Source organism: Hypanus sabinus, chromosome 7, assembly GCF_030144855.1.
Source record: "Hypanus sabinus isolate sHypSab1 chromosome 7, sHypSab1.hap1, whole genome shotgun sequence".
In the NCBI taxonomy this organism is placed as follows: domain Eukaryota; kingdom Metazoa; phylum Chordata; class Chondrichthyes; order Myliobatiformes; family Dasyatidae; genus Hypanus; species Hypanus sabinus.
The window spans coordinates 91,673,395-91,694,104 of record NC_082712.1 but is presented as its reverse complement, the minus strand read 5'-3'; the positions used below and the strand labels follow the sequence as shown (position 1 = coordinate 91,694,104).

At 49.2% G+C, this 20,710-nt stretch overlaps 1 protein-coding gene across 3 annotated transcripts; it reads right to left on the bottom strand.

The window, feature by feature from the left end:
* Positions 1-1,413: 1,413 nt before the first annotated feature.
* On the bottom strand, positions 1,414-13,584 carry LOC132396989 (uncharacterized). 3 transcript variants are annotated; one of them, XM_059975164.1, is made up of 5 exons: positions 13,430-13,578; positions 10,506-10,556; positions 6,828-7,007; positions 5,778-6,114; positions 1,414-2,177 (listed from the first exon to the last, which is right to left on the bottom strand). In XM_059975164.1, exons 1-5 carry the CDS (start codon positions 13,479-13,481, stop codon positions 2,054-2,056), a joined length of 744 nt encoding a protein of 247 aa, XP_059831147.1. In that variant the 5' UTR covers positions 13,482-13,578; the 3' UTR covers positions 1,414-2,053. The 3 variants fall into 3 exon arrangements, with proteins under 3 accessions (XP_059831147.1, XP_059831148.1, XP_059831149.1); XM_059975165.1 differs by having other exon boundaries at positions 1,414-2,129; XM_059975166.1 differs by lacking the exon at positions 10,506-10,556 and having other exon boundaries at positions 13,430-13,584.
* Between the last annotated feature and the right edge of the window lie 7,126 nt (positions 13,585-20,710).

Here is a 20,710-nt window from a genome sequence, read left to right as displayed (position 1 = left end):
AGAGAGGGGGATGACGTTTTTACAAGTACGTAGCAGGGTGAGACAAGGTATAGTCTAGGTAGCTGTGAGAGTCTGTTGGTTTATAATAGACCTCCAGAGATAGAGACACTGAGATCAAGAAAGGGAAGGGAAGTGTTGGAAATGGACCAGGTGAATTTGAGGGTTGGGTGGAAGTTGGAGGCAAAGTGCATGAAGTTGATGATTTCAGCACGGGTGCAGGAAGCAGCACCAAAGCAGTTGTCGATGTAGCAAAGGAAAAGAGGGGGATGGATACCGGTATAGACTTGGAACATGGACTGTTCCACAAAGCCAACTAAAAGGGAGGCATAACTGGGACCCATACAGGTGCCCATGGCTACACCCTTGGTTTGGAGGAAGTAGGAGGAGCCAAAGGAGAAATTATTGAGAGTAAGAACTAATTCCGCTAGACGGAGGAGAGTGGTGGTAGAGGGGAATTGGTTAGGTCTGGAATCCAAAAAGAAGCAGTAAGCTTTGAGACCTTCCAGGTGGGGGATGGAGGTATATAGGGACTGGATATCCATGGTGAAAATAAGGCAGAGGGGGCCAGGGAACTTAAAATCATTGAAAAATTCAAAGCATAAGAAGTGTCACGAACATATTGGAAGGGATTGAACAAGGGGAGAAAAAACAGTGTCAAGGTATGCAGAAATGAGTTCAGTGGGTCAGGAGCAAGCTGAGACAATGGGTCTACCTGGACAGGCAGGTTTGTGGATCTTGGGTAGGAGGTAGAAACGGGAAGTGCGGGGTGTGGGAACTATGAGGTTGGTGGCAATGGATGGGAGATCCGCAGAACTGATAAGATTGGTGATGGTGTGGGAGACAGTGGCCTGGTGCTCCTTAGTGGGGTCATGATTAAGGGGTAAATAAGAGGAGGTATCAGAGAGTTGTTGCTGTGACTCGGCCAGGTAGAGGTCAGTACGCCAGATAACAAGAGCTCCCCCCTTATCAGCGGGATTTATAGTGAGGTTGGGATTGGTGCGGAGGGAGCAGAGAGCAGAGCGTTCGGAAGGAGTGAGATTGGAATTGGAACAGGGTGTGGTGAAGTCGAGACGGTTGATGTCCCGTCGGCAATTAGCAATAAAGAGATCCAGAGCAGGCAGAAGACCAGAGCGGGGTGTCCATGAAGAGGAGGAGGGTTGAAGACGGGATAAGGGGTCATCGGTGGGGGTGGGAGAGTAAGCTCGGAGACGGAGCCGGCGGAAGAAGAGTTCAGCGTCATGGCGTACGCAGAACTCACTGAGGTGTGGGCGAAGGAGGACAAAGCTAAGGCCCTTAATGAGGACAGAGCGCTCCGCCTCAGAGAGTTGAATGTCGGAGGGAATGGTAAGGATGAGAGATGGGATCGGGAGTTGGGGGTGGGGGAGAGGCTGGTAGTGTCAGTGGAGAGGGTGATGCACCATCAATAACTCACACTGAGACGTAAGGCGAGATATCGGCTTTTATTGACTGGAAGAAGGAACCAGGAGTGAGTGTCCATCATACTATGTCCTGGAGACTGAGGCCGAGCGTCAGGCCTCAGATCGCCTTTATACAGGGGTCTGTGGGAGGAGCCACAGGAGCAGTCAGCAGGGGGCACATACAGGCACATAGTTCACCACAGAGGGAAGGGTTGTGGTCAGAGGAAGATGGAGCCTCTGAGGCCCAGGAGCTGAGGGAGAGGGGATTGCATCATGGTGGTGGGGGAAGGGGAGACGGGAGTCACAATCGCAGCATGTGAAGACCCGGCCTGGGGTTCAAGGCTGGAGACGCAGTCGGTGGTTGCACAATCTCTTTGAAGCTGTCCATGGTCACTGGAACCTGCGTTGATGGTGCTGGAGTCTGGGTTTTGAATATGCCCTGGGTTGCTGTGGCAGCCGGGATCGACGGCCAGGGCCAATCCATGGTCACTGGAACCCGCGTTGATGGTGCTGGAGTCTGGGTTTTGAATATGCCCTGGGTTGCTGGGGCAGCCGGGATCGACGGCCAGGGCCAATCCATGGTCACTGGAACCTGCGTTGATGGTGCTGGAGTCTGGGTTTTGAATATGCCCTGGTTAGCATACGAAGTCCGTGCCTGCTCGTGGTGGAGCCGGCAGGCTCTGGGGTCTGCAGATGGAAGATCTTGCGAACCTTGCAGGACGTGATAAAGTCAAAGAAACTGTGATTGCACGCATGGATCTGACGGAGGATGAAATAACGGACAGGTCCATTGCAAACGGAGAAAAGGGTGTCCCGGAGGCGTGGAAGGGATTGTGATAGGGACGCCAGGCGGAGAGTGTCGCCCTCAGAGCTCGACGGGAGAAACAACGGGAGGCAGAGTCAATTAAATGTGATTACCTGGGATCCTCAGAAGGACCAAATTGAGAGACTTGAAAACGGATCCTGAAGCCAACTGGAGTCAGTTGGCGGCGGAGACACGTTCCAAGGAAGGATATATGGCTGCAATAGCGGGTCGGAGTCAAAATATGATTGAAAAGTTGAAGGGCCTAAGAAATTATAGACGGGGAGCAGCGAGAGAGGGTTTCACTGAACTCCCGTCGAAGAGAAGATTTGAACTTCTTCAGTGTAGGCATCACTGGCAGAGGCTTCACAGTAGTGAATTTAAAGAGCAAACACGAGGAAATCTGCAGATGCTGGAAATTCAAACAACACACACAAAATGCTGGTGGAACACAGCAGGCCAGGCAGCATCTATAGGGAGAAGCGCTGTCGACGTTTCGGGCCGAGACCCTTCGTCAGGACTAAGTGAAAGGAAAGATAGTAAGAGATTTGAAAGTAGGGGGGATGGAGGGAAAAATGCAAAACGATAGGAGAAGACCGGAGGGGGAGAGGTGAAGCTGAGAGCTGGAAAGGTGATTGGTGAAAGTGATACAGAGCTGGAGAAGGGAAAGGATCATGGGATGGGAGGCCTCAGGAGAAAGAAAGGGGGAGGGGGAGCACCAGAGGGAGATGGAGAACAGGCAAACAACTAAATATGTCAGGGATGGGGTAAGAAGGGGAGGAGGGGCATTAACGGAAGTTAGAGAAGTCAATATTCATGCCATCAGGTTGGAGGCTACCTAGCCGGTATATAAGGTGTTGTTCTTCCAACCTGAGTGTGGCTTCATCTTGACAGTAGAGAAGGCCATGGATAGACATATCAGAATGGGAATGGGACGTGGAATTAAAATGATGGCCACTGGGAGATCCTGCTTTCTCTGGCGGACCGAGCGTAGGTGTTCAGCGAAACGGTCTCCCAGTCTGCGTCGGGTGTCGCCAATATATAAAAGGCCACACCGGGAGCACCGGACACAGTGTACCACACCAAACTTGGTCTACTTGGACAAGTGGGTTTGTGGATCTTGGGTAGGAGGTAGAAACAGGAGGCGCAGGCTGAGGGAACTATGAGGTTGGTGGCTGTGGATGGGAGATCCCCAGAGCTAATAAGGTCAGTGATGGGGTGGGAGACAACTGGCTGGTGTTTCTTAATGGGGCCCTGTTCAAGGGGTAAGTAAGAGGAGGTGTCTGAGAGTTGTTGCTGGGCCTCAGCAAGGTTCTTCTGGACCACAGTGCACAACACAGCACACATAACTCAGACACAACACATATCACCACAAATAATAATGTGCATTTACAACACAAGATAAATGGAAAAATGCTTCTGGTGCTTCATATGTGATGAGGGCTGGGTGGTGGCAGGGAGCTGGGTGGAAGGAGCTGTTTCCCTGTCCTAATGCCACCGTAGCTCCTGCCTGATGGTGTGGTGTAGTGGGTAAAGAGATTGTTGGACAGGTGGTAGGGATCATTGACAATGCTAAGTGCCCTGCCCATGACCTGATGGAGGATTATACAATTGGCAGAGGCAGAAATAAGTGGGATGATCACAGTCTTTCCCCAGGGTAGGGAAGTCCAAAACTATAGGGCATAGGGTTAAGTTAAGAAGGGTAAGGGGACCTGAGGGGCAAGTTTTACTACACTGAGTGTGGCAGTATACAGAACAAGCTGAGGAAGCCAGGTGCATTTTCAATATGGATAAGAATGGCTAAGGTTATGGGACACAGTTGGGCAGATGCGACTAGCTTGGATGGGCATCTTGGTGGGCATGGAACAGATGGGACGAAAGGCCTGCTTTCATGCTGTGTAAAATGAACCTCCACAACTTACTCGTGTGTGTCCCGTTCGAACCAGTGAAGTCCCAGAGTCCCAGTCCAATCCCCACTGACCTAACACTCCAATCTGTAACCCAGCCTTTTATTTAACTTGGTGAGATACAACATGATGAGTGGTGTTCCTCAGGGGTCAGTACTGCAACCGCTGCTTTTCACATTGTTTGCAATAATTTAGTAATGGCTTTGGGGCAAAGTTTGATACGATAGGTGGGGGGGGGGTAGTGCTGAGGAGGCAATGCGATTGCAGCAGGACTTAGACAAATTGGAAAAAGGTCAAGAAAGTAGCACATGGACTCCAGTGTTGAGAAATGTATGATAAAGCATTTTGGTAAACGGAACAATAGCGCAGACTGTTATCTAAGAGGGGAGAAAATTCAAACATCAGAGATGTGAAGGGACTTAGGAAGCCTCATGCAAGACTCCCAGAAGATTAATTCACAGGTTGAGTCTATGGTAAAGAAGGCAAATGCAATGTTGGCATTTATTTCAAGGGGAATGGAATATAAAAACAAGGAGATGATGCTGAGCCTTTATAAAACGCTAGTCAGGCCACACTTGGAGTTTTGTCAACAGTTTTGGGCCCCATATCTCAGAAAGGATGTATTACCATTGGAGAGAGTCCAGAGGAGGTTCACAAGGATGATTCCGGGAATGAAGGGGTTAATATGTGAGAAGCATTTGGCAGCTTTGGGCCTGTACTCACTGGAATTTAGAAGAATGCATGGGGTTCTCATTGAAACCTACCCAATGTTGAAAGGACTAGATAGGGTGGATGTGGAGAGGATGGAAGTATGCAGAACTAGCGGGGCACAGCCTCAAAATTGAGGGGCAAATATTTTTAGCCAGATAGTAGTAATCTGTGGAATGCTCTGCCACAGGCTGTGATGGAGGCCAAGTTCATGGGTATATTTAAGAAGGAGTTGATCGTTTCCTAATCAGTCAGGGTATCAGAGGATATGCGAGAAGCCAGGTGTACGGGGTTGAGTGAAATGCGGGATCAGCCATGATGGAATGGCGGAGCAGACTCGATGGGCTGAATGGCCTAATTCTGCTTCTCCGTCTTATAGTATAACATGGTGACATCCCACGCCGCCTGGTTACACCCATGTTAACCTACTAACCCATACGTCTTTGGTTTGGCAGGAAAACGGGGGCAGCCGTAGGAAAGCCCCATGGGCTACAGGCAGCGACGGGAATTGAACCCGATCCCCGGAGATGGAACAGCGTTACTCTAACCGCCACGCTACCTCCCGTGAAGGCCTCGCCTTCTCCCAAGGTATTTCTCCTAGGCCAAACTCTCAGACTCATTTCTGAGGGCTGTGGACACTACTCCAATAACAAGCAAGCGCTGCGTTTGCCAGCAATTGTCATGGGAAGTTACGTTATTCTGTAAAACGTTTAATCAAAGCGACTGGGCAAACAAATATTTACGGACGAAATCTAGGATTTGCCATTTGCTTTATTGATCTGACGTGGACCCGATGTCCTTTGAGCGGTGATGTTGCGAGGAATGGTTTCTCCTCCGATGAGACTTGTCCCATAGGTGTGAAAGAGGGACGGGGACGGGAGGGTGGGCTCGGTGGGTACCTGAAGACCGGGGGTCGGTCTGCCGCCCTGGGATCAGTAATACCTGTGCCGAAGCTTCAGTGGTCGTGGTCGGTGTTTGCGATGGGAAGTGTTGCCGGTGGCGGCGGGTGAAGCCACCGTCGAGGCTCGGTGCGAAGAGCGAGGCGGCTCGATGAGTGTAATGGCCACGCCGGGATCGGGCTCCGGCTCCGTCGGGACTGCCTCGGGCTCCCTGCGGCCCCTGCACTTGGCGCAGATCTCCAGACAAAGTAAGATAACGTAGGCGACGCTGGAGACGGTAACGGTCACGAACGAAAACGTGTAGAAGACTTGGTGACAGTACTCGGCAGAGGCTTCGTTAATGTAGTCAGGCGGGAAGATTTGAATGGTGCAGTAGAGACCTGTCAAACGAAAATCGGTCACGGTATGAAACGCGAGCCCAGGATTGTTCTGTAATTGCAAACTCAGACACACAGATGCGCACACATCGATACAAACACAGGCACACGCACACACACGCTAGAGTCACACACACAACACCGGCGCAACCCGCTTTCGGAGTTCAGGATCCAGCCGAGGTCTTTTGCGTTGATAATCAGTGAATTTACCCTGTGCTAACACCGACTCATGCCACGTACCGACTTCTCTTTCCTTTCCCCTTCCCCGCCTACCCCTTTATCCTTTCCGCTTCTGCAAGGACAACATAGCCCCCTGAAACAGTTCCCCACCCCGGCTAATATTGTTCGTTTGTTTGTGCCGTGTTGTGTGACGTGGCCGATCATGGTATCATGGTCCTTCCATGACCACGGCTGTTCTTGGCAAATTTTTCCACAGAACTGATTTGCCATTGCCTTCTGGGCAGTGTCTTTACAGGATGGGTGACCCCAGCCATTATCAACACTCTTCAGAGATTGTCTGCCTGGTGTCAGTGGTCGCATAACCAGGACTTGTGATCTGTACTGGCTGCTGGTACGACCATCCACCACCTTCACGTGGCTGATCGGGGCAGGAGAGGGGGTCTAAGCAGGTGATACACCTTGCCCAAGACCAGCACCCCACCCACTGATACACCCGACCCATTAAGGGGCATTGAGACACCTCACCATGAAATTACCTGCTGCCAACCAAATTCCTTCAAGCGCCTTGCATAGGATGTTCCAACACCGCAGACAGGCTTTGGCACACATTGTTGCATAACACTCGATGAACGTTGTGGTAATGTTTACAACTCCAGACACAATATTATAAATAGGGATCATCTGTCCTTTGGGGCAAGAATCTATGTAGGTGGCGGCTGAAAAGACAAAATACAGATGTCAGAAGAGCAGGGGGACCGGGGTACAAGTCCATGACACACGTGGACGGGTGATGAAGTGACACCCTTGCCTTCACAGTTGGGATATCATTTTACAGCTGTACAAGACTTTGGTATTTGGTACATTTCTGCTCGCCCATATAGAGGAAAGACACCTTTAAACTGGAAAAGGGAGCAGAGATCATGAGATGCTACTGGCACTGGAGGGCTTGAACCCCAAATCAAAAGATTTGTTTTATTTGGCACGCGTATATTGAAGCCCCGGAGTGAAACGCGTCGTGTGGCGTCAATGAGCAACATAGCCCGAGGACGTGCGGAGCCCCCAACCTGTACGTCTTTGGAAGGTGGGAGGAATGAGGCCCATTTGGGAATATTGTAGCTGTTCTGGTCATCCACCTACAGGGAAGATGTAAACAAGGTTGAAAGAGTACTGAGAAATTTTATAAGGATGTTGCCGGGTCTGCAGGACCTGAGTTACAAGGAAAGTCTGAATAGGTTAGGACTGTATTTTTTTTAGAACATGGAAGATTGAGAGGAGATTTGGTAGAGGTATACAAAATTATGAGGGGCATAGACAGGGTAAATGCAGGCAGGCTTTTTCCAGCAAGGTTGGGTGAGACTAAATCCAGAGGTCATGGGTTAAGGGTCAAAGGTGAAAGTTTAAGGGAAACATCAGGGAAAACTTCTTCACTCAGAGGGTTGTGAGAATGTGGAACGAGCTGCCAGCGCAAGTGGTACATGTGAGCCCGATTTCAATGTTAAAGAGAAGTTTGGATAGGTATGTGGATGGTAGAGGTATGGAGGGCAGGTCGAAGGAAGTAGGCAGTTTAACAGTTTTGGCATGGACTAGATGGGCTGAAGGGCCTGTTTCTGTGCTGTACTTCTATGAAACCAGAGCACCTGGAGGAAATCCACATGGTCACAGGTTGAGTGTGTAGTGCAAACTTCCCACACACAGCGACAGGAATTGAGCCCCGATTGGTGGGGAAAAAACGATTCCACAATCTGCTAAAGTGGACGAGGAGGTACAGGAGCCCGATGACCCACACTCAGTAATTCAAGAACAGCTTCTTCCCCTCTGATCGGACCATGAACAGCACCCTTCTTCTCGCACAGTTTACTTGTTTTGTCATTTGCAGTAATTTTACAAATTTGGACCGTACGGCTGCTGCAAAACAAAATTCATGTCATGTGAGTCGGCGATACTAAACCTGATGCTCATACGCTCACGGGGGGGGGGGGGGGGGACTACACAGCAAGATCCCAGAAACAGTCTAATGCCAGAGGACATGCATTGAAGGTGAGAGGGGATAGGTTCAAGGGGGATGTGAGGGGCAAGTTGCTTTTGCTCAGAGAGTGGTGGATGCCTGGAATGCGCTGCCTGGTGGAGTGCTAGAGGCAAATACATTAAAGGCTTTTAAGAGACGTTTGGATGTGAGTTAGATAGAGGAATATGGACATGGTGTAGGTCGGAGGGGTTAGTGTTCGGGTGTTTTTGATTTGTTTTTTAGCTGGTTCAGCACAGCATTGTGGGCCGAATGGCCTGTTCCTGGGCTGCACTCCTCTGTGTTCTAAATTTGGAGTACTGTGAGCAGTTTTAGACCCCATATCTAATGAAGAATGTGCTGACATTAGGGAGGATCCAGAGGATCACGAGAATGATCTATTGAGTCTTCTGCGTGAGGGGAGGGGGAGAAGTGAGAATGTCGGTGGTAGGTGGGCTCTTTGATGGCGCTGTCTGCTTTGCCAAGGCAGCGGGGACTGTAGACAGTGTCCACGGGGGGGGGGGGGCGGGGGGAGCCAGTTTCCATGACATATCGAGCTGTGTCCAGAACTCCCTGTCGTTTCTCACAGTCTCGGGCAGAGCAGTTGTGGTGTCATGACGACCCTTCCCTCAACGTCAGCAAAACGTTAGTACACTGGGCTTGGTCCGTCAGCATCCCAAGTAGCAGAGTAGTGATGTTATGTTGCAGTTGTACAGGATGCTAGTGGGGCTGTGCAGGGAGTACTGTGTACGGAACTGGAATGGGCTCTGGGGCAGAGCAGTTGTACAGGATGCTAGTGGGGCTGTGCAGGGAGTACTGTGTACGGAACTGGAATGGGCTCTGGGGCAGAGCAGTTGTACAGGATGCCAGTGGGGCTGTGCAGGGAGTACTGTGTACGGAACTGGAATGGGCTCTGGGGCAGAGCAGTTGTACAGGATGCCAGTGGGGCTGTGCAGGGAGTACTGTGTACGGAACTGGAATGGGCTCTGGGGCAGAGCAGATGCTCAGATAGGATCGTCTCTACGGTCCATCTCTGATCATCTGTAAGAATTCACTGGGAGCAGATACACGGCTGGCTATAATCTGGTCTATATACAGCCCAGTCCATCACAGGAAAAGCCCTCCTCACTGAGAACATTTGCAAGAGGCACTGCCACAGGAAAGCAGCATCCTTCATCAAGGACACCCACCATCCAGACCATGCTCCCTTCTCAGGTAAGGAGCTACAGGAGCCTTACGTCCCACACCGCCAGGTTCTGGAACAGTTATTACCCCTCAATCATCAGGCTCCTGAACCATCATGGCTAACTTCACTCAACACAACTCTGAACTGATTCCACAACCTATGGACTCATTTTCAAGAACTCTACAACTCAAGTTCCCAGTATCCTTCATTCATCTATCTATCTGTCCCTCTGTCTATCCACCTGTCTGCCTAAATATCAATCTCTCTATCTGTCTGTCTCTCAACGTTTCTTTGTCTCTATACACCTGTCTTTGTATTTGCACAGTCTGGGTCTTTTGCACATTGTTTCTGTATTTGCTGGAATTCAGGATGGTGGGGGGGGGGGGGAATCTCATTGAAACCTTTCGAATGTTGAAAGGCCGAGACCCAGAGTAGATGTGGAAAGGATGTTTCCCATGATGGATGAGTCTAGGACAAGAGGACACAGCCTCGAGATAGAGGGCATCCGTTTAAAACCGAGATGTGGAGAAGTTCCTTCAGCCAGAGGGTGGTGATTCTGTGGAATTTATTACCACAGGCAGCTGTGGAGGCCAGGTCATTGGGTGTATGTAAGGCAGAGATTGATATGTTCTTGATGGGACACAGCATCAAGGGTTACGGGGAGAAGGTCAGGGAGTGGGCTGGGGGATTGGGGAGAGAAAAAGATCAGCCATGATGGAATGGCGGAGCAGACTTGATGGGCCAAATGGCCTAATTCTGCCCCTATGTTTTATGGTCTTATGGTTCTTTGTCAATCTGTATAGTTTCTCCTTGATTATTTTGTGCATCTTTGTTCTCCTGGGAATGTCTGCAATCAAATGAATCTCAGGGTGGCATATACTACTTTGATAATAAATTTACTTCGGACTTTGAAGGGGTAGGTTGGCCTTCCTACTCTCTTCACTCCTGGTGCATTGTGTGTATATGTAATTTCAGAAATCTTTCAAATTAATTATAAACCAAACAGGACAAACTTCAAAAACTTACCAATTACGATATATGCTATATCCACCAATACAAAAAGAACAAAGGAAATGCCTGTGAAGATAAATTAGCTGTTAGCAATCTATAGAGCACAACAGTTTTACGCTGAACTAACCACAGGGCAGGATAGGACTCTGGATTGTCTTGGGAGATCTAGAAGCTAATTTACATCTTTAGCAACACACACAAAATGCTGGAGGAGCTCAGCAGGTCAGGCAGCATCTATTGGAGAGGAATGAACAGTCGACGTTTTGGGCTAAGACCCTTCAACAGGATGCTCAAAATGTCAACTGTTCCTCCACCATTTTGTGTGTGTTGCTCTGGATTTCCAGCATCTGCAGAATCTCTTTGTGTTTGCAGCAGCTATCTGGTCGTTAAAGAGTGGTTTGTGTTTAATTAAGGAGGTAGGAGAACCCAATTTCCTTGGGGAATTCCACAGGTTCCTCCAACTTCCAGTAATATCTCTCTCCCTCACACACCTCCCCCCCCCCGGAGGAACTCAATAGGTAGCATATGTGGAGGGGAATATGCAGATGACGTTTTGGGCCGAGACCCTTCCTCAGACCGGACAGGAAGGGAGGGAGAAGCCAGAATAAGAAGGTAAGGGGAAGGAGAAGAAGTACAAGCTGGCAGGTGAGGGGGAAGGTGCGTGGGATGAAATTTGACTGTAATATGCTGAAATATGACCAGAAATCTACTTCTACATCTAGCAGATGGAAGGAGCGTCTTAAACCTCGCTTGATAGAGGTATCTTCACCCCACCACCCAAAATTTCTGTGTACGTTTCCTTTTTATTTAATTACTTACCTTCCTAATTTCCTGCCCCAAGTGCAAGTTGCCTTCCAGGCACAAGGACATTTAGATCCCTTTGAACATCAACACTCAACTTCTCACCACTTAGATATAGTGAAACTCCAGCAAATCGGCATCATCAAGACTCGTGTGTTACTGGATTCGGAGGTGGAACTCCTGTTAATATGGTGGTCTCTACAAAAGGAGGTGTGAGGTGCTCCTTCCCTCTGTGAGCCTGTACGTCACCCTTGGGCATGGTGTAGCACCTGCTTAGACTCCTCCCCCTCAAACTACCCCTCCCATCAGGGTCACGTGAAGCCACGGGAGCAGGTGGTGGATGGTCGTATGAGTGGCTGGTGCTCATCACAAGTCCTGGTTATGCGACCAATGACGCCAGGCAGACAACCTCTGAGGAGTATTGATAATGTCTGGGGTCACCCGTCTTGTAAAGACACCGGCCAGAAGAAGGCAATGGCAAACCACTTCTGTTAAAAATTTGCCAAGAACAGTCATGGTAATAAGACAATCATCGTCTATGCCATATCACACAGCACAGAATGGTAATGATGATATATCAGACAGCATTAGTGCAGGCAGAGGGAGAGTCAACCCTGAATCATGGTTACTCCCAACAGTTTGGATTTCCCCCAGATCCCGGCAACTTCATCTCCTGTGTCTACTCTAATACTTTAATTTGCTGTTTGACAAAGATGTTACACAGTGGTAAGATTTTTTCAGTGAACCCAGTAAGTTTAAAAGCAGAGTGGCAAAATGGGGTCCCAGCGGGTGGAAAGGGGGGAGAGGGGAACAGTGGACGGGTGTGAGGGGCTGGTTAAAGAGAGTATGGGAAACAGGGTCCCAAAGAGTTTTAAAGGGAGTTTGGGAATTTGTCCTGAATTGCCCACTAAGTTTTGCTTCCTCGGGTGTTTCTGAAGGCATGTAATGTCCAACTGTTTGTGGGTCGTGGGGTATATGAGGGTTTATAATGGGGCCACGGGTCAGAGTTACACAGATCATACGGGGTCATGGAATCCATGGAGATTGCAGATCAAAGGTGACATGGGTGCAAGTGTTCGGGGATAATATATAGGGACCGCAGTTCCATCAGGGCCAGATGGCGTCAGAATTACAAAGGGACCAGAGGGTCGAGAGTCACATAGAGACTAGATGGGATAAGGGCAGTGGGTTTTATTTAAGATTCCAGTACAACAAGCACACGAATCTGGGTGTGGTGGGGAAGGGGATTGCAAAGGACCCGGAAAGTGATAGATCCACTAGGCTGTGCAATGCGTAATGGACAAATTGGTCAGGGTTGGAAGAGGGGAGACTGATTGGTTTCAGCTGCTGGACTAGGTGGGACGAATGGCCGCCTTCTGTGTCATTCTTCCTTCTCAGGGCAACGGGAAAGGAGAGGACATCAAGGGCAAAGGAGGAATCCATTTGTGGGTGAGGGAAGGTGTCAGCAGGGTACAGGGACAGGGGTCAAGGGGCAAAGGTGAGAGGTTTGGCTTGTGGCAAAGGGGAGCGTGTAGGTTTGGGGAAAGGGATCGAAATAACTCATTCAGGGGACAGAAACCGGAAATCTCCTACCCCACCCCTCCCGTTGACAGAGGGAGGGAGGGATCAACAATCCAACAGAATGGCGGAAGGGGCCGAATGGCCGTGAAGGGCTGCAGTTCAACGCCTGCGTCACACCTGCATCCCGAACCCCGCACACTCCCCCTCACTACCCCGATCCCCGCACACTCGCCCTCACTACCCCGATCCCCGCACACTCGCCCTCACTACCCCGATCCCCGCACACTCGCCCTCACTACCCCGATCCCCGCACACTCGCCCTCACTACCCCGATCCCCGCACACTCGCCCTCACTACCCCGATCCCCGCACACTCCCCCTCACTACCCCGATCCCCGCACACTCCCCCTCACTACCCCGATCCCCGCACACTCCCCCTCACTACCCCGATCCCCGCACACTCCCCCTCACTACCCCGATCCCCGCACACTCCCCCTCACTACCCCGATCCCCGCACACTCCCCCTCACTACCCCGATCCCCGCACACTCCCCCTCACTACCCCGATCCCCGCAAAGTCCCGGGAAAAGTTCAGCGACAGTTTCACCCTCCCACTCACTCTGAGCCACTCCATCTTCTGCGCGCTGTCCTTCGTCCCTCGCCTCGCCCATCTACAACAGACGCCCCTCTCATTAAGCAACTTTTCAACCCGGCGGGTGACATTCCTTTATCATTTCAACGCGTCGCCAGTGGCAACTGGACCGTTAATTGTCGGCTGCGCGTTCTGCCATTGGTCAGTTGGGGGCGGCGTATCACGTGACGGGAGGGAAGCTGGATTTGAAGTGTTGGGACGGCGGGGTGGGGGGAGTTCTAGTCTGTTCCCCTTCGATTTATTTATTGAATTACAAAGAGAGAATCTGCAGATGCTGGAAATCTGAGCAACACACACAAAGTGCTGGAGGAACCCAGCAGGTCAGGCCGCGTCCATGGGATTAAAAAAGTACAGTCGACATTTCGGCAGGACTAGTTTATTGTGTTTTTTTTAATTTAGAGATACAGCACGGAACAGTTTTTTTTCCGGCCGCGCCACTTACGTGTTTGGACCGTGGGAGGAATCCGAAGCTCCTGGAGGAAACCGGCGCAGTTCACGGACAGGACATATAAACTCCTTGTAGTCGGCGCTGGACTTGAACTCCCAACCCAACAGCTGCAATAGCGGGGCGCCAATGTCCCATGGGATTAGCAACGCCGTGTTTTGCCTTCTGCAGAACTACATGGGCTGATGTACATACAGGGGTGGGACCCCTTTTGAGCCCCATCCTTTCCAGTCCTGATGAAGGGTCCCGGCCCAAAACAATGTTCCTCTGCATAGATCTGCCCGACCTGCTGAGTTCCTCCAGCGTCGTATGTGTTGGACTGTCGTATATCCTATGCCCCAAATACACTTTCAAGGACTTTTTAATCTCATGTTCTTGATATTTATTGCTTATTTATTACTTTTTTTTAGTATTTGCACAGTTTGTTGTCTTTTGCACACTGGTTGAATGCCCAAATTTATTATGGTTATTAATCTATAGATTTATTATGTCTGCAAGAAAATGAATGTCAGGGTTGTATATGGTGATGTATATGTACTTTGATAATAACTTTTTTGAATTGTATTCCTTTACACTATATAGACTGCACTAGACCTGTGCCAGTCATGAGTGTAGAGACAGTGGGAGGTAAAGGGTGTTTGATGCCAAATGTGGTATAACCAGCTTATACAGTGTTGTGCAAAAGTTTGGGCACCCCGGTCAAAATTTCTGTTACTGTGAATAGCTAAGTGAGTAAAAGATGACCTGATTTCCAAAAGGCATAAAGTTAAATACGACACATTTCTTTAATACTTCAAGCAAGATTACTTTTTTTTATTTCTATCTTTTACAGTCTCAAAATAACAAAAAAAAAGGAAACAGGCCTGAAGCAAAAGTTTGGGCACCCTGCATGGTCAGTACTTAGTAACACCCCCTTTGGCAAGTATCACAGCTTGTAAACACTTTCTGAAGCCAGCTAAGAGTCTTTCACTTCTTGTTTTAAGGGATTTTCACCCATTCTTCCTTGCAAAAGGCTTCTAGTTCTGTGAGATTCTTGGGCCGTCTTGCATGCACTGCTCTTTTGAGGTCTATCCACAGAATTTGATGACGTTTAGGTCACGGGACTGTGAGGGCCATGGAAAAACCTTCAGCTTGTGCCTCTTGAGGTAGTCCATTGTGGATTTTGAGGTGTGTTTAAAATCACTATCCTGTTGTAGAAGCCATCCTCTTTTCATCTTCAGCCTTTTTACGGACGGTGTGATGTTTCCTTCCGGAATTTGCTGGTATTTAACTGGATTCATTTTTCCCTCTACCAGTGAAATGTTCCCCGTGCCACTGGCTGCAACACAAGCCCAAAGTATGGTAGATCCACCCCCATGCTTAACATTTGGAGAGGTGTTCTTTTCTTGAAATTCTGCACTTTTTTTCTCCAAGCATACCTTTGCTCATTGCGGCCGAAAAGTTCTATTTTAACTTCATTTCCAAAATGCATCAGGTTTGTTTAGATGTTCCTTTGCAAACTTCTGACGTTGAATTTTGTGGTGAGGATGCAGGAAAGGTTTTCTTCTGATGACTCTTCCATGAAGGTCATATTTGTGCAGGTGTCACTGCACAGTAGAACAGTGCACCACCACTCCAGAGTCTGCTAAATCTTCCTGAAGATCTTTTGCAGTCAAACAGGGGTTTTGATTTGCCTTTCTATCAATCCTATGAGCAGTTCTCTCAGAAAGTCTTCTTGGTCTTCCAGACCTCAACTTGACCTCCACCATTCCTGCTAACTGCCATTTCTTAATTACATCATGAACTGAGGAAATGGCTACTTGAAAACGCTTTGCTATCTTCTTATAACCTTCTCCTACTCTGTGGGCATCATTTATTTTAATTTTTAGAGTGCTAGGCAACTGCTTAGAGGAACTCATGGCTGCTGATTGTTGGGACAAGGTTTGAGGGTATTTATAAAGCTTTGAAATTTGCATCACCTAGCTTTTCCTAACAATGACTGTGAACAAGCCATTAGATATTAGTAGAGCTACTAGGACTTGATGTTTCAATCCCAATGATAAAGTCGGCACTCTCGATGTTGGCAGTGGGCTTGGAGTGGTGACGAGGAGGGTGGATACATCATTGGGGTCATCAGGTGGGCACCCTCCTTTGACGTTTCGTTGATAAGCCCATGATGTCTCCAGAGGGCTCAACGGTGCTACCTGGCGTACCAGATACACCCCCCTCAGTTCCGTATCCTCCTGTCTTCAACTTGCAACCCAGTTGTTGTCTTTCCTTTTAATCCAAATCCAGTTGCTGCTTTCCTCTGCTGCATTTGACAAGGACTTGATTGCTTGTTGGAGGGAGGCACCCCTCACCCCCACCTTCTTCAATAAGCTGGTCATAGATGTAGCAACAAATCCCCTGCATCCCACTTCTACAGGGAAAATCTTGGTCGTCCAGCCGTTCTGAGCAGATTCAGTTGCCAGTTCAGAGTACTTGGTCTTTTTCCTCTCTAAAGATTCTTCAACGCCATCTTCCCATGGTACTGTCAATTCCACAACATTACGAACTGAGGAAACGGCTACCTGAATACACTTTGCTGTCTTCTTAAAGCCTTCTCCTGCTTTGTGGGCGTCATTTACAGTATTTTAATTTTCAGAGTGCTAGGCAGCTGCTTAGAGGAGCCCATGGCTGCTGATTGTTGGGACAAGGTTTGAGGAGTCAGGGTATTTATAAAGCTTTGAAATTTTTATCACCTGGCCTTTCCTAACTATGACTGTGAACAAGCCATAGCCCTAACAAGCTAATTTTATTATCAAAATACATGCTGCATATATAACCACATTCAACCCCAAGATAATTTTCCTGTGTGCATACTCAGCAAATCTATAGAATAACTATAACAGGATCAATGAAAGATCAACCAGAGTGCAGAAGACAACAAACTGTGCAAATGCAAATATAAATAAATAACAATATATAAGTAGAACATGAAATAACAAGATAAAGAGTCCGTAAAATGAGATAATTTGTTGTGGGGACATCTCAATAGATGGGCAAATGAGTGCAGTTAACCCATCTGTTTGAGAGCCTGATGTTTGAGGGGTAGTAACTGTTCCTGAACCTGGTGGTGCGAGCCCAGAGGCTCTTGTACCTTCTACGTGATGGCAGTAAGTGAGAAGAGAGAATGGCCTGGGTGGTGAGGATCTTTGATAATGATTGCTGCCTTCCTGCAACAGTGTTTCATGTAGACGTGCTCCTAGTCCACCTCCCCTAGTCCAGGCAACTTTCTTGTAAGTAATCTCTGCACTCTTTCCAGTTAAATCACATCTTCTCCATAACAGCAACACACACAAAATGCTGCCTGGGCTGCTGCATGCCACCAGTGTTGCTTGAATCTTCATGCCCTCTTCCTGGCAAGAAGAGAACACAGACTGAACAAGAAGGGGAAAGAGCACAAGGCCGAAGAACCCTGTTTGAAATGTGTCAATCCCATGTATATTTCCCCAATCCTACTTAATGCAAACATCTCCCAACCCCATATAATCCAACTATCTCTTCAATCCTACATAATCCAAACATCTCCCCAATCCTACACAACCCAAACATCTCCCAATCCTACAAAATCCAAACATCTTCCAATCCTACATAATCCAAACATCTCCTCAAACCCATAAAATCCAAACATCTCCCAATCCTACAAAATCCAAACATCTCCCAATCCTACATAATCCAAACATCTCAAACCCATAAAATCCAAACATCTCCCAATCCTACAAAATCCAAACATCTCTTCAATCCTACATAATCCAAACATCTCCTCAATCCTACATAATCCAAACATCTCCCAATCCTACAAAATCCAAACATCTCCCAATCCTACATAATCCAAACATCTCCTCAAACCCATAAAATCCAAACATCTCACAACCCCATATAATCCAATCATCTCTTCAATCCTACATAATCCAAACATCTCCTCAATCCTACATAATCCAAACATCTCCCAATCCTACAACATCCAAACATTTCCTAATCCTATGTAATCCAAACATCTCTCAATCCTACAAAATCCGAACATATCCCAAACCCACATAATCCAATCTTCTGTCAAATACTTAAAATCTAAGCATCTCCACAATGCTACATATTCCAAGCAGTTCCTAATTCCAATAACCCAAGCCTTGTCCCATCCCAGATAATCGACCATATCAATCTTGCTGAATGTTCACATGCCTCCCTAATCAAACTTAATATATTAATTTCCCCACTTGCTAACATTGATACAACTCTCCAGTTATACCAGCCTAAACTTGGACTATATTAAATCCTGAACCTCCCCAGCAGAGTGTATTGGGACAAGGTAGAGGGAACCTCACTCTGTGTCTGACCCTGGGAGTGTGTGATGGGGCAGTGTGGAGGAAATTCACTCTGTGTCTGACCCTGGGAGTGTGTGATGGGACGGTGTGGAAGGAGCTTCACTCTGTGTCTGACTCTGAGAGTGTGTGATGGGACAGTGTGGAGGGAGTTTCACTTTGTGTCTGACCCTGGGAGTGTGTGATGGACAGTGTGGAGGGAGATTTACTCTGTGTCTGACCCTGAGAGTGTGTGATGGGACAGTGTAGAGAGAGCTTCACTCTGTGTCTGACCCCGGGAGTGTGTGATGGGACAGTGTGGAGGGAGTTTCACTTTGTGTCTGACCCTGGGAGTGTGTGATGGACAGTGTGGAGGGAGATTCACTCTGTGTCTGACCCCGGGAGTGTGTGATGGGACAGTGTGGAGGGAGTTTCACTTTGTTTCTGACCCTGGGAGTGTGTGATGGACAGTGTGGAGGGAGATTCACTCTGTGTCTGACCTTGGGAGTGTGTGATGGGACGGTGTGGAGGGAGCTTCACTCTGTGTCTGACCCTGGGAGTGTGTAATGGGACGGTGTGGAAGGAGCTCCACTCTGTGTCTGACCCCGGGAGTGTATGATGGGACAGTGTAGAGGGAGCTTCACTCTGTGTCTGACCCCGGGAGTGTGGGATGGGACAGTGTAGAGGGAGCTTCACTTTGTGTCTGACCCCGGGAGTGTGTGATGGGACGGTGTAGAGGGAGCTTCACTCTGTGTCTGACCCTGGGAGGGTGTGATGGGACAGTGTGGAAGGAGCTCCACTCTGTGTCTGACCCTGAGAGTGTGTGATGGGACAGTGTAGAGGGAGCTTCACTCTGTGTCTGACCCTGGGAGTGTGTGATGGACAGTGTAGAGGGAGCTTCACTCTGTGTCTGACCCTGGGAGTGTGTGATGGACAGTGTGGAGGGAGATTCACTCTGTGTCTGACCCCGGGAGTGTGTGATGGGACAGTGTGGAGGGAGTTTCACTTTGTGTCTGACCCTGGGAGTGTGTGATGGACAGTGTAGAGGGAGCTTCACTCTGTGTCTGACCCTGGGAGTGTGTGATGGACAGTGTGGAGGGAGATTCACTCTGTGTCTGACCCCGGGAGTGTGTGATGGGACATTGTAGAGGGAGCTTCACTCTGTGTCTGACCCCGGGAGTGTGTGATGGACAGTGTAGAGGGAGCTTCACTCTGTGTCTGACCCTGGGAGTGTGTGATGGAACATTGTAGAGGGAGCTTCACTCTGTGTCTGACCCCGGGAGTGTGTGATGGGACAGTGTAGAGGGAGCTTCACTCTGTGTCTGACCCGGGAGTGTGTGATGGGACAGTGTAGAGGGGGCTTCACTCTGTGTCTGACCCTGGGAGTGTGTGATGGAACATTGTAGAGGGAGCTTCACTCTGTGTCTGACCCCGGGAGTGTGTGATGGGACAGTGTAGAGGGAGCTTCACTCTGTGTCTGACCCCGGGAGTGTGTGATGGGACAGTGTAGAGGGGGCTTCACTCTGTGTCTGACCCTGGGAGTGTGTGATGGGACGGTGTGGAAGGAGCTTCACTCTGTGTCTGACCCCGGGAGTGTGTGATGGGACTGTGTGGAGGAAGCTTCACTCTGTGTCTGACTCTGAGAGTGTGTGATGGGACAGTGTGGAGGGAGTTTCACTTTGTGTCTGACCCTGGGAGTGTGTGATGGACAGTGTGGAGGGAGATTTACTCTGTGTCTGACCCTGAGAGTGTGTGATGGGACAGTGTAGAGAGAGCTTCACTCTGTGTCTGACCCCGGAGTGTGTGATGGGACAGTGTGGAGGGAGTTTCACTTTGTGTCTGACCCTGGGAGTGTGTGATGGACGGTGTGGAGGGAGATTCACTCTGTGTCTGACCCCGGGAGTGTGGGATGGGACGGTGTGGAGGGAGATTCACTCTGTGTCTGACCCTGGGAGTGTGTGATGGGACAGTGTAGAGAGAGCTTCACTCTGTGTCTGACCCGGGAGTGTGTGATGGGACGGTGTGGAGGGAGATTCACTCTGTGTCTGACCCTGGGAGTGTGTGATGGGACGGTGTGGAGGGAGCTTCACTCTGTGTCTGACCCTGGGAGTGTGTAATGGGATGGTGTGGAAGGAGCTCCACTCTGTGTCTGACCCCGGGAGTGTATGATGGGACAGTGTAGAGGGAGCTTCACTCTGTGTCTGACCCCGGGAGTGTGGGATGGGACAGTGTAGAGGGAGCTTCACTTTGTGTCTGACCCCGGGAGTGTGTGATGGGACGGTGTAGAGGGAGCTTCACTCTGTGTCTGACCCTGGGAGTGTGTGATGGACAGTGTGGAGGGAGCTTCACTCTGTGTCTGACCCTGGGAGTGTGTGATGGACAGTGTGGAGGGAGATTCACTCTGTGTCTGACCCCGGGAGTGTGTGATGGAACAGTGTGGAGGGAGTTTCACTTTGTGTCTGACCCTGGGAGTGTGTGATGGGA

Excerpts from the sequence above, each read along its gene's own strand:
- LOC132396989 (XM_059975164.1), bottom strand. The coding sequence starts at position 13,481 with ATGGGCGAGGCGAGGGACGAAGGACAGCGCGCAGAAGATGGAGTGGCT. Across the intron at positions 10,557-13,429 it reads AGAAGATGGAGTGGCTCAGA|GCATTTCCTTTGTTCTTTTT; the intron begins GTGAGTGGGAGG and ends TTATCTTCACAG. Across the intron at positions 6,115-6,827 it reads AGGAATTTGGTTGGCAGCAG|GTCTCTACTGCACCATTCAA; the intron begins GTAATTTCATGG and ends TTCGTTTGACAG.